Below are 13,737 nucleotides of genomic sequence, written 5' to 3' on the forward strand. Positions count from 1 at the left end.
CTCCAACACTCTACTCAACAAACTGGATGCAGTCTATCACAGTGCCATTAGTTTTGTCACCAAAGCCCCATACACTACCCACCATTGCGACCTGTACGCTCTCGTTGGTTGGCCCTCGCTTCATACTCGTCGCCAAACCCACTGGCTACAGGTTATCTACAAGTCTCTGCTAGGTAAAGCCCGCCTTATCTCTGCTCACTGGTCACCATAGCAGCACCCACCCGTAACATGCGCTCCAGCAGGTATATCTCACTGGTCACCCCCAAAGCCAATTCCTCCTTTGGTCGTCTTTCCTTCCAGTTCTCTGCTGCCAATGACTGGAACGAACTGCAAAAATCTCTGAAGCTGGAGACTCATATCTCCCTCACTAGCTTTAAGCACCAGCTGTCAGAGCAGCTCACAGATCACTGCACCTGTACATAGCCCATCTGTAAACAGCCCATCTATCTACCTACCTCATCCCCATACTGTATTTATTTATTTATCTTGCTCCTTTGCACCCCAGTATCTCTACTTGCACATTCATCTTCTGCACATCTACCATTCCAGTGTTTAATTGCTATATTGTAATTACTTCACCACCATGGCCTATTTTTTTTTATTTTATTTTATTTTATTTTTTCACCTCTATTTAACCAGGTAGGCTAGTTGAGAACAAGTTCTCATATGAAACTGCGACCTGGCCAAGATAAAGCATAGCAGTGTGAACAGACAACAACACAAAGTTACACATGGAGTAAACAATAAACAAGTCAATAACATGGTAGAAAAAAAAGAGAATCTATATACAATGTGTGCAAAAGGCATGAGGAGGTAGGCAATAAATCGAATAATTACAATTTAGCAGATTAACACTGGAGTGATAAATCATCAGATGATCATGTGCAAGTAGAGATACTGGTGTACAAAAGAGCAGAGAAGTAAATAAATAAAAGCAGTATGGGGGGTGAGGTAGGTAAATTGGGTGGGCTATATACCGATGCCTTAACTCCCTTATCCTACCTCATTTGCACTCACTGTATATAGACTTTTTGTTTTCTACTGTATTATTGACTGTATGTTTTGTTTATTCCATGTGTAACCTTGTGTTGTATGTGTCGAATTGCTATGCTTTATCTTGGCCTGTCACGTTCCTGACCTTATTTCCTTTATTTTGTCTTTGTTTAGTATGGTCAGGGCGTGAGTTGGGGTGGGCATTCTATGTTATGTGTTTCTATGTTGGGTTCAATGTATTAGCCTGATATGGTTCTCAATTAGGGGCAGGTGTTTTACGTTTCCTCTGATTGAGAACCATATTAAGGTAGGCTGTTCTCACTGTTTGTTGGTGGGTGATTGTTCCTGTGTCAGTGTTTGTGCCACACGGGACTGTTTCGTTCGTTCGTGTTTTCCTTCCTGTTCGTGCGTTCTTTCCTGTTTGTGCGTTCTTGTTATATGTTCTCAAGTTCAGGTCTGTTAACGTCGTTTATTGTTTTGTCGTCTATCAAGTGTTTTTTCGTGTTCGTCTTTCACAAATAAATATACTATGGATACATACCACGCTGCATATTGGTCCGATCCTTGCTCATCCTCAGACGAGGAGGAGGACGAGCGTTACATGGCCAGGTCGCAGTTGCAAATGAGAACTTGTTCTCAACTAGCCTACCTGGTTAAATAAAGGTGAAATAAAAATAAAAAATAAAAATATCTTGTTAAGTGTGTTCAGGTGTGTTGGCTGTGCCCACTAATTGGCCACACCGTATCTTAATGTGCTTGTTTCCTATGGTATTTACTTGTTGTTTCCCATAGTCTGTTTTAATAGACAAAAATGAACAGCTTTGTATGAATTAAAGACGTGGCCTGCTAGTTCAAACCTGGTGGTGCAGTGGACTGATTCCATTGCTAGAGAACAAAAGATCATAGGTTTGAATCTCACTGAAGCCATGCCAAAAAAAGAAATACTGTTCGTATGATTAACAGCTTCTACCCCAAGCCATAAGACTGCTGAACAATTAATCAAATGGCCACTGGACTATTTACATTGACCCCCTCCTCCATTTGTTTTGTACACTGCTGCTACGCTGTTAATTATCTATGCATTGTCACTTCACCCCCACCTACATGTACAAATGACCTCAACTAGCCTGTGACCCCACACACTGACTCGGTACCGGTAACCCCTGTATATAGCCTCGTTATTGTTATTTTATTGTGTTACTTTTTATAATTTTTTTACTTTAGATTATTTGGTAAATATTTTCTTAACTCTTCTTGAACTGCACTGTTGGTTAAGGGCTTGTAAGTAAGCATTTCACTATAAGGTCTACACTTGATGTATTCGGCGCATGTGAAAAATGAAGTTTGATTTGAACACCCATATTTACCACCCTCCAGACACTGACAACGTAGACCTAAATACAGAAATACCATCTTAGATAAAATGAGAAACAGAAAATAAAACAGACCAACTTCTTCCACAGAGGGGTCCCTCGGAGGGAGAGGGGGGTGTTAGCGGCAATACCTCAATTAGGATCTCAATAAGGCCGGCACCACAGGGAATAGAAGTGAACCACAAGCATCTAAAAATGCTGCGATTAATCATTTTCCTTCATGAACTCTACATGGTTTCTAGATCTCCCTTGACACTGCAGGGACTTCCTCAGAGGGCTGCTTCATTGTGGTGCATTGTACACAGGGCTAGGATAATGCAGTCTCTTATAGGACACTTCAGTGACTGTCTGCTTAGCTATGCCATGTTGACCCTGGGTAGAGATGCAATGTTGAGGGAGGAGAGAACAATAGCGCAGTCACAGCTGCATTAATTGCACTCGTCTAACTCATAAATCAACTGTCATACAAACACACACATACACAAAGAAATACCCATTTGTACACACACGTTTGTACATGCATTCTCATCCACACTCTCTCTCAAACACACACCAGCAGACAATGGAAATCCTGAAAGGGCCTGCCAACTTCGATAGCTTTCACATAATGCCTGTAGGATCCAACATCAATCCTGCCACTGATAGGAATGCAATATAATCAGAATCAAAAGGGGGGACGAAACATTTGTGAAATAACCACTTATCATGATGTATCACACACACACATGCAAAGCAAGTATAGGGTGGGAAAGTGGGGCGAGTTTAATCTGTTTTGGTGTTTTCATTAAACATAGAGGCCAGGATCAATAGAGAAAGAGCGGTGAGTTGCAGAAAGAGAACTTAACTAACAACAGCAAGGTAGGCCTTACTCATACTCACTTCACAAACATGTGCTCTCTGCCACTTACTCACCCAGGATTTCAAAATGGTCTACAAACTCATTCATCCCCATTCATCTTTTACTCTTCTTTTTCATTTCACTAAGAAACACTATGTTCCAGAAACACTTTACTGCTCTTCAAATGAAACCCAAACATTTTAGTAGAATATCCTCTAGCTTATTGTATCGGTGCAGTCTGTTGCCTCAAACCCACACAGAATACACAAAGTCCAGTGAGTTGGATGGGGACTCATTGCTTCCCCCTCCCTCTTCTTCACAGGTGCTGCAAGGGGCTAGTGCTTCATTAGAACATCGTTGACATCTGGGTTGTTAAATAGGTACAATCATTTAGCTTGAAGGGCTGCATAGAAAATGGCACATTAACATGTAGTAAAACTCGTCCCAGTAATCATTAATTAGCTTGCCCTTTCACAAAAGGGAGCCAGGCCAGTGTTCTAGGGGAGATATACTAATTGTCTAGGAGCGGTAAAAAAGGCTTTTTAATATACTAGAGCTGGAGATGGAGCTCTTCTGTTGTAGTGGAATCATAACATACAATATGAGAAGCATAAAAGTACATTATGGAAATAGTTGTGATACTCATCATTAGGGCCAGGAGCTTTTCCTGATCACATGACCTGACCAGAAAAAACTCAGGCTATAACATGTCTTGAGGAAAAAGTTAAAAAGATGGTAATATATGTCATAATTGTAGTGTTGTAAAACAACTTTAATGATTCAGCCAAGTTTGAAAGTAGTACTTTGGGAAGGCAGGCATCAGAATTACTTATTTTGCCAGCTTACTGTCTGGCAGATGCACTGACAGGAGGCCCATCCTGGTATTTGATAGAGCGGCTGTCTGTTTGCACAAACGTGAATGGTCGGATGGGTACCTCAATCTGGCCAGATAGACAGAGGGATGAATTTAACGTCTAGACAAATGAATCACACAGAAACAGGAGAGAGAGGTATCACCTTTAGTTTTAATCAATCCAGAGGCCATTCTGAAAACAGTAAGGGATGGACAGCTATGGATCTGACTGATGGGAAAGGAGGGGATGGGGATATGGAGGGGAATAGGGATAGGGAGGGGATGGGGATATGAAGGGGAATAGGGATAGGGAGGGGATTGGGATGGGGGGGTCAGGAGTTGTGCCATGTAGCCGATTACTATTCCATCTGGAACTCAGCAGCTCATGTCATTGAAGTGAAGTTTAGTGTATCTGTATACTACTATCCCTATACTACTATTCAAATTGTTTAAATTATGTCATAACAATGTTATTTCAACCAGTTTGTGGTTGTAATGATGTCATTTCAACCAATTTTCTCCACTGGGATACTATACATATCTACTCCAACCATTAGTTATGATAATACACCTGAACTATACTGTGTGTTTAGGGTTTATGGCTCAGTGTTAGTGTAATAATCTGCAGTTATTATGGTCTTTCTGAAAGAGAAATAAATAGATCCAAAATGGGGATTAGAACAAGATATCAGAAGTTATGCTCAACAACAATTACATGTCATGAAGGTTCAGAATTAAACTAATGACATAAGGAGTGTGAAAACCTGCATGTAGGCTACAGGTTTAAACTAGATATTCAAATCAGTTGAGTGAATCAACAAAATAACAAAATAATGTGACAAACATTGAGGAGACGTTGGTGTTGCTTTCTATTAACAAACAGATAACGAAAGAAAATACAAGTAAAAAAGTAAAGGAGAAAAAAAAAAATAGGAAAAAGGAAAAAAAATAGATTTAAAAAAATTATACCTGGAGCTCAGCTATAAAACGAATGTCATGTCTTTGACAGGGAGGTGTGTGAGATGCATGTGTCTCATAGGGAAGACTGTGCAGTATGTACACATTTAATTCTGATGGATCAACAGGAACTAAGCCAGGCTTGGGCTTTGTTTTCACTAACATGCATGTTGGTCTCTGGAGAAAAAAATGTAACTCAAAAAGAAGGACAGACTAAAGAAATATGTACAAAAATACAGAATACTTTACAAAATGTTGTCTCACGTACTCCAAACCAGTATTTCTGCTCGACTTATTTACAACTTTGATAGCTTTGAACACTATTCTCATAGAATCTATAATTGCTTAACATCAGAAAATCCGAGAGCTTCATGTAGACGCAAAACAAATGTACATTTTTTATGACTATTTTACAGATTTTAAGTAGTTTCAGGGCATGACTAGAAAAAAAGCAGCCACATCATGTACAATAGTATAAGGAAATCATGATTTAAAAAGTTAACAAAGAGAGCCGCGCATAATAACAAAATGAAACACAGTGCATTCGGAAAGTATTCAGACCCCTTCACTTTTTCAACATTTTGTTACGTTACAGCCTTATTTCAAAATTTATTAAATAGTTTTTTCCCTCATCAATCTACCCACAATACCCCATAATGACAAAGCAAAAACAGGTTTGGCAGCAATTACAGCCTTGAGTCTTCTTGGGTATGACACTACAAGCTTGGCACACCTGTATTTCGGGAGTTTCTCCCATTTTTCTCTGCAGATCCTCTCAAGGCCTGATTGCTGGAGTGCTGCAGAGATGGTTGTCCTTCTGGAAGGTTCTCCCATCTCCACAGAGGAACTCTATAGCTCTGTCAGAGTGACCATCGGGTTATTGGTCACTTCCCCGACCAAGGCCCTTCTCCCCGATTGCTCAGTTTGGCCGGGCAGCCAGCTCTAGGAAGAGTCTTGGTGGTTCCAAACTTCTTCCATTTAAGAATGATTGAAGCCACTGTGTTCTTGGGGACCTTCAATGTTGCAGACATTTTTTTGGTACCCTTCCCCAGATCTGTGCCACGACACAATCCTGTCTCGGAGCTCTAAGGACAATTCCTTCGACCTCATTGTTTTTTTCTTTCTCTGACATGCATTGTCAACTGTGGGACCTTATATAGACAAGTGTGTGCTTTTCCAAATCATGTCCAATTAATTTAATTTACCACAGGTGGACACCATTCAAGTTGTAGAAACATCTCAATAATGATCAATGGAAACAGGATGTACCTGAGCTCAATTTCGAGTATGATAGCAAAGGGTCTGAATGCTTATGTAAATAAGGTATTTCTGTTTTTTATTTGTAATACATGTGCAAAAATGTCTAAAAACCTATTTTTGCTTTGTCATTATGGGATATTGTGTGTAGATTGATGAGGAAAAATATTATTTAATCCATTTTAAAAATAAGGATGTAACGTAAAAAATGTGGAAAAAGTGAGAGGGTCTGAATACTTTCTGAATGCAATGTAAGCTTTTCTTTAATTAAAGTCAAGGGAACAGACATCTAAACTAATTAAAGTGACATTCAAGTTCACAAATTCCCACATCCAATGTGGTGTCATGGCAATTCCCACCCCCCACCTCATTTATGATCATCAACTATTACAACAGTTACCATGGAAACAACACTTGCTGGAATGTTCCGTCTTGTTGTCATGGCGAGATACAGTGCCAACCAGTTTCAGTAAAAAGCACCCCTTACTCCCTTCTTACTCTGAAGGCATTCGGGTGAGCTAGAGTTACTCATTTGTCCACAAAAAATCAAGCCCTCTATACAATGTTTTTTGTAGCATTCTCGTTCAACCTCTCCATGTAATTCCGGAGCTCTTGCGAGTCCCCCAGCTCGATGTCCGGACATACCCACTTAATGTCGGTGGTCTGTCCGAGTGCCAGCGGGCTTAGAACTGGGCATCCGTTACTGGGCTTGATGTTGGCGAAGGTGGTAAATTTGACCCTCTTCCTCTTGGTGGTGGGTGAGTTGAGTGACTCGTTCCTGCCTCCCGGGCAGCCTCCCTGGGCACTGCCCTTCAGAACACCGCCGTTCAGCAACTGGCTGCCCTCTTCCAGGGTGCTGCCCAGCTCGTCCTGCTGCTGCTGCAGACACAGGCCCTCCTCCTGGCCAAGCCACACCCAGTCGTGGGCATGGGGCATGGCCTCGGGGGCCTCCAAGGGCAGCTCTTTATGGCGGTACTTGAGGGCGTAGGAGATGCAGTTGATGAGGAAGACCAGGATGGCCAGGCAGAAGACCCCCAGCAGTGCGTACATACCGATCTCCAGGTCAGTGAGGCTGCGGCGTGATGACAACAGATCCTCGTCCGTGCTGCGGCCCCGCGGCAGCTCCTCCTGGGCAGGGAACTCAGAGAACCCCCCAGGGACTCTTCCGTCGGCCGACAGCCTGTCCCCATTGGGCCTCACCGGGATAGGGGTCTTGACTGTCGTGGCCCCCCGGTTCATGATCCCAGCCTCAATGTCAGAGATGGAGCCTCCGTAGTAGGGCGGGTCTGGTCGTGTTTTGCCTCCAGGGTGGCTGTATGGCTCCTCAGAGCGGCCAAACCTAACGCAGACATTTCCCACCCCGGCTGCCAAAATGGTGCGTCGCTTTGTCTTCTGGCAGATCTCTGATGATGTCATCTCCACACGCACCAGTAACCCCTGCCCTTCGCCGTTTGCCACAATGACCGGCCACTTCCACTCCGCGCTGCGCCGTACCGACACCACCTGCTCGTCCAATGAGGTTGCTGTGAGCACAAAGTGGGCGGGGTCGTAGTGGTCCAGAGGGGTCATGGAGCCGTCGCTGAACTGGAGCCAGGCACTGATGAGGGACTCCTGAGGACACACACACACACACACACACACACATGAATACACACACACACACAAACACACATGAATACACATGCACACACAAAGACATCGCAGTTCTTCTATCATAAGGGTAAACTACAAATACACCTGTCTTAGTAGTGCTTCAACAAAACCAATCTCCACCCACATGTCTACTGTAAAACACCAACTCCCCATGGGACACATAACTACTGTAGGTATAAAAGGAAAGCATGCTTCCCTGTCATAATATAAAGTGCTACTATGTTACTACACAGCAGAAAATGGTATCAGCAGGAGTCTAATCTTTTCATCATCAAGAGAGAAAAAGAAAGAAAGAGTGAGTGTAGAAGTAAATAGAGAGAGAGAGAGAGAACCCCTGCAGATGTGAAGATATGTTTAAATAGACAGTTTAAAAGCAGAGGAGAACTTCAGATGAGAAGAAGGACTCTGCAGCTGTTCCTCTGAAAATATGTCATAGTTTCAGAAGCAGACATCTTCATTGAGATTAGATCAACGATTTGACATTACAAACACATCCTATTCACTATAAAGGATCAAATGGCAACAAATGTGACTCCACCTATTCCAGGTGAGAAAGTTACAGTTTAGCCTTACAGATTGATCATATATCTCATATAATTCCCCATATATCATTTCTATCTATGGGTGAACATATTATATATTTGGTGCATTAGGTTGCTGAGGCATGTGTGCGTGGTAACCTGTTTGAGTTTCTGCATGACTTCCTGTGTGGTGGCAGTGGCGACTATGGCCCTGTTACTCCCTGGGCTGAGCTGGAGGGACAGAGAGAGGCCAGACACCAGCTGCACTCCCAGCTCTGTCACGCTCACTTTCTCATCCAGAACCCTGACCATCCGCTCAGCCAGGATCGAGTCAGACAGAGGAGACATCACCTGCAACATCATACACACACATTAGTATACAAACAGACACCCCCCCCCCCCTACACACACACACACACACACGCTTGTATTGGTTTACATCACCTGCACAAGCATTTACATTCAACCCATCATGATCAATGATGGACAGGGATGCGCGAAGACGTCAACATGACAAGCTTATATTGGCACTCAAGAAATAACATAATTGACCTCCTTAGAGGAAACACCATGACCCAAGCTCTATTACTGTTCAGTGATTATATGACCCAAAACAAGATGATGCATGTACTGTACCCTCAATTGCATCTGCGATCGCCAGCCACACTCTCAAAGACGCACACACACACAAACTCAAGCCTGCGTCTGTCTGACTGGCAGTTCCCTGCCTCCCGGGGCCGCTGGAGATGTAAGCATGTAAATGTGTGTGATGTGTGATGAGAAGGGAAGCACTCCCATCTGCTCCCATTAGGCCTGAGTCTCCTCTTCTCCACCACCAGCCCCCACACAGACCCATGCCTCCACCCTTCTCCTCTTCTCCACCACCAGCCCCCACACAGACCCACACCTCCACCCTTCTCCTCTTCTCCACCACCAGCCCCCACACAGACCCACGCCTCCACCCTTCTCCTCTTCTCCACCACCAGCCCCCACACAGACCCACGCCTCCACCCTGCCATAATGAACTGTCAGCACTGATCACTGCCTCATCTGTACAGCAGTGCTTCCCAAACTGTGGGGCGTACCCCCCAACAACAACAAAAAATGTGTTTTTAAAGGATTATTCTTGATAGTTGTAATAGTAGAATGCAGAAGGTGCAATTTCTAAATTGGGTAGTGCATCATCAGTTTCTCTTGTCATGTTAGTCATTGTATGCTTTAGAGAGCTATTAATAACTTGTCAGAAATGTCCAGATCAACTAGCCCAACTAGCCCAACGTTTTTTTATTTAGGATTTTTAGCCCATGGATATTGTTGTAATTTTTTGGTTACTCAAATATCACATGTATACACATTAGACATGGCAAAATGTATAGAATTGCAAGAAAATTTGCTAAAGATCTTTTGCATCCCATGACAAAATGTGTAGAATTGCAGGAAATAAGCTGTATACCTGCAAAATTCTCTCCACCAACAAGAAGGGTGTGATCAGTTTGTGTCATGAACAGTTCTTATACCCATAGAAATAGATGTGGTGCATGTTGTTCCCCAATGCTGGAAGGGGGGCCCATAGTGAAACACTTTGGGAACCCCTTCTGTACAGGACCACAGGCTGGGCCAACACACTTCCCATCCACAGCACCGTACTGTTAAAGCTGCACGGCCACATGCTCGCCACATAGATAAACACACTGGGAACACACAGGGCCAGCCGTGTAGATCTGTGTACTGTGACACCTCTAGGGCTGGGTCATAGATCAACATATGCTGTCATGATCATATAGGTAGAGTTACCTTGTTGTTATCTTGATGTTACCTTGGTGCGTTTAGGTCTATTTAGGACAATTTTATTATCTAAGTGGGTACATTGTGTCACTGGTCAGATTAAGCCAAAAGCTTTATCCTAAAATCCAGCAGAACACATACCACCACATTCTCATCCAATGTCCTTTAATCTACTCTAGAATAAAGTGAAATAAAATAATAATTAAATGAAAGTAACTAACAAAGTAAAGAGGGGGACAGAGGGGGTTTTGGCAATGAGGCCCTTTATCTATTTCTCCTGAGTCAGATGATACCATTTGTATGTCTCTGTGTCCAGTATGAAGGAAGTTAGAGGTAGTTTCACGAGCCAATGGTAACTTGCGTTAGTGCAATGACTGGAAGTCTATGGGTACCTGCTGGCATGCTATGACTTCCAGTCATTGTGCTAACGTTAGCTAGCATTGTCTCGCAAAACTACCTGTAACTTCCTCAATATCCTCAAGATTATCTCAATATCAAACAATTTGTGGGTAACGATTAAGTTCTATACTGTGTGTGGAAAACTGAAAACTAGCCGTTATTGGCAGAGAGGTTTGAAACTCTCTTTCTTTTTGGTTTTATAACTCATTTTCCAGCTGGGGGTGTCACCAGGCAGGCCAAAACTCCATCCCACCAAAACAGGCTGAAATTTCAGGCGGTCTTTTCAATAGCTCTTACACCAGTGCAGGCTCCTCAGAGGAGGAAAGGGAGGACCATCCTCCTCAGTGAATTTTATAAAAATAAAAATTGTAAAACATTATAAAAGTTATCATTTTTAGATAAAACTATACTAAATACAGTACCAGTCAAAAGTTTGGACACATCTACTCATTCAAGGGTTTTTCTTTACTTTTACTATTCTCTACATTGTAGAATAATAGTAAAGACATCAAAACAATGAAATAACACATATGGAATCATGTAGTAACCAAAAAATTGTATACCACCCCTACCTTGTCACAACACAACTCAAACGCGTTAAGAAGAAAATAAATTCCACAAATTAACTTTTAACAAGGCACACCTGTTAATTGAAATGCATTCCAGGTGACTACCTCAATGTAGAAAATAGTACAAAATATAGAAAAACCCTTGAATGAGTAGGTGTGTCCAAACTTTTGACTGGAATTGTAAATTAATTTATTAATACACACTGTTTTGCGATGAAGGTCTACAGTAGCCTCAACAGCACACTGTTGGGTAGCACCATGGTGTGGCCGGGGGACAGCTAGCTTCCATTCTCCTCTTGATACATTGACTTCAATACAAAACCTAGGAGGCTCATGGTTCTCAACCCCTTCCGTAGACTTAAACAGTAATTATGACAACTTCCGGAGGATGTCCTCCAACCTATCAGAGCTCTTGCAGCATGAACTGACATGTTGTCCACCCAATCAAAGGATCAGAAAATGAATATATTACTGAATGCATAAGCTACAGCTAGCTATCACTGCAGTGCATAATATGTGGTGAGATAGAGAGATTGTCTTTTTTTTGCACTTTCAGTTTCACTTACTGCAAATGCTGCTATCTAATTTAGCCTACTCAAGCACCTTGCTCAAACAGAGGGATGCTGTGTTAATTATGACTATCCAACACAACACTGAAACTCTTCCAAGTCAAGGTAAGCTTTTGGTTTTACTAATTTACTGCCACCGGGGCCCGCCAGTGTAACTGCTTAACTGCTAACTGAGTATACAATGTAACGTTATTGCATGATTGTAGCCGGTTTACTAACACGCTAGTTCTATTAGCTATGTTGACTATGATGTTACTTTAGCTAATATGGTGACAATGATGTAGGCAGTGTGGAGCACTTGATATGATATGGTTTGGCTTGGAATAGTTTTTTAGCTTGGTCATATACAGCTGATGAGTCGTATTGAAGTCCACAAACATTAGGGAAAAGGTGAGAGGAGGAGAGCGCACAGATGCGAGAAGGAATATAACGTGGCTGCTATGAATCTGAACTGTGTTTAGCGTGACCCGAGGTGTATTCATTCTGCCGATTCGGTTGAAAAACGTTTCTAATTAAACGGTCTGTCAATGTCTGTCAATGTGTCACTGTCTGTCACCTCAGCATTTTCTCTCGACCTGTGTGCACCTACGGTGTAATCTTTCATTCATAGGCTACGTTGTAGCAACCTCATGAGTGTCATGTAGTAGCCTAAACCTATCGATGTTACATTGAACTGGGTGAATGGAATATGAATGACAGTCATCCAATATGCTGTAATAGAAATAAGGCCATGCTAATTCAAAAAATATATTGCCGTCCCTCATCTTAAACAGCATTGACCACCACTGTCTTACACTAAAAGGGTATTATCTTAATGTTCACAATTTCACAGTATTATTCCAACCTCATAGTGTGCAAATATATATTAAACACAGGTCAATCATGTTTTACTGCACTGGGTCTTTAATTGCATCTGTTGGTGACATTGTAAAAACATGAATAACAAAACATTGAACCAACTAATGCTGCGTTTGAAGCTTTCAGTGAGCTTTTCCCTGCCGTAGTTACTAATGGAAGTGTTAGGGCTTGGGAAAAGCAGTGATTGTGCCTTTTAAAGCTAATAACCGGTTTGTCTGAGGTAGAGTGATTTATCAATTTAGCGGCAGCGCGAACCGCACTGCAGGCAGAGATGTATCTGACACATGAAATGGGTTGGATTTTTGGTTACTGTGGAGACCCAGGGCAATCTGCTCCCCTTTCATCAGAATTCCATTTGATAGTTTGATTCCAAGACCCTCCATGCCAATTGCAGTGATTGCTCTGCTTTTTATCTGAATTTAATTCCAGACAATTGAAGACCCTCTTGTTTGTAGATGGATCTAAAATCACTCCAGTGAACAAAGAGGCAATTTTGCTATCAAATAAAACTTCACAGCTTCTCCAACAGCATTGTCAATACTCCTTTGAGGCTGCTGCATGTGGGTTTCTCTGAGTGCCAGTGTGTGTGCGCTTCAGGGGGGAAAGGAAAACATTGATGAAGAGAGATCGAAAAGCATAGTGTGTTCTGTTTTGTGTGTTTCTATGCATGTGAGTGATCAACATAAGGAGGGGAGGATTAAAACATTACATTTTTTTACTTTGTGTGTGTGTGTGTGTGTGTGTGTGTGTGTGTGTGTGTGTGTGTGTGTGTGTGTGTGTGTGTGTGTGTGTGTGTGTGTGCGTGTGTGTGTTTGTGCGTGTGTAATAAGCCACCTATAATAGCAGGGCAGGGCAGGGACATGATGGCTTCGTAGCAGAGTGAATGATCACAGGGTAAACAACTTTGACATCATAAATTGCCTCTCCACTGTTATTGAGTCATAGTTATTCTCAAACCATCCTAAAGAGCACACACAAATAGAGGGACAATACAGTGCAACCATTGATATAATTTCCATCCATTTCCCAATAGATATCTTTGCTGCGTGTTTCTGTCTGTGGGCCAGGGTCTCCAATGGAAATGAGAAATGGTTCTGAACTGACCAACCTGG

At 42.3% G+C, this 13,737-nt stretch overlaps 1 protein-coding gene across 1 annotated transcript in view; it reads right to left on the minus strand.

The window, feature by feature from the left end:
• Positions 1-4,207: 4,207 nt before the first annotated feature.
• The window catches only part of LOC139551760 (transmembrane protein 132C-like), a 214,039-nt gene continuing 204,509 nt past the window's right edge, over positions 4,208-13,737 (minus strand). The window contains exons 8-9 of the mRNA XM_071363075.1: positions 8,605-8,796; positions 4,208-7,882 (exon numbers count right to left, since the gene is read on the minus strand). Of these exons, the coding sequence (XP_071219176.1) occupies positions 6,827-7,882; positions 8,605-8,796 (1,248 nt within the window). The 3' untranslated portion in view covers positions 4,208-6,826. The remainder of the gene's footprint in view (positions 7,883-8,604; positions 8,797-13,737) is intronic.

Source organism: Salvelinus alpinus, chromosome 24 (genome assembly GCF_045679555.1).
Source record: "Salvelinus alpinus chromosome 24, SLU_Salpinus.1, whole genome shotgun sequence".
In the NCBI taxonomy this organism is placed as follows: domain Eukaryota; kingdom Metazoa; phylum Chordata; class Actinopteri; order Salmoniformes; family Salmonidae; genus Salvelinus; species Salvelinus alpinus.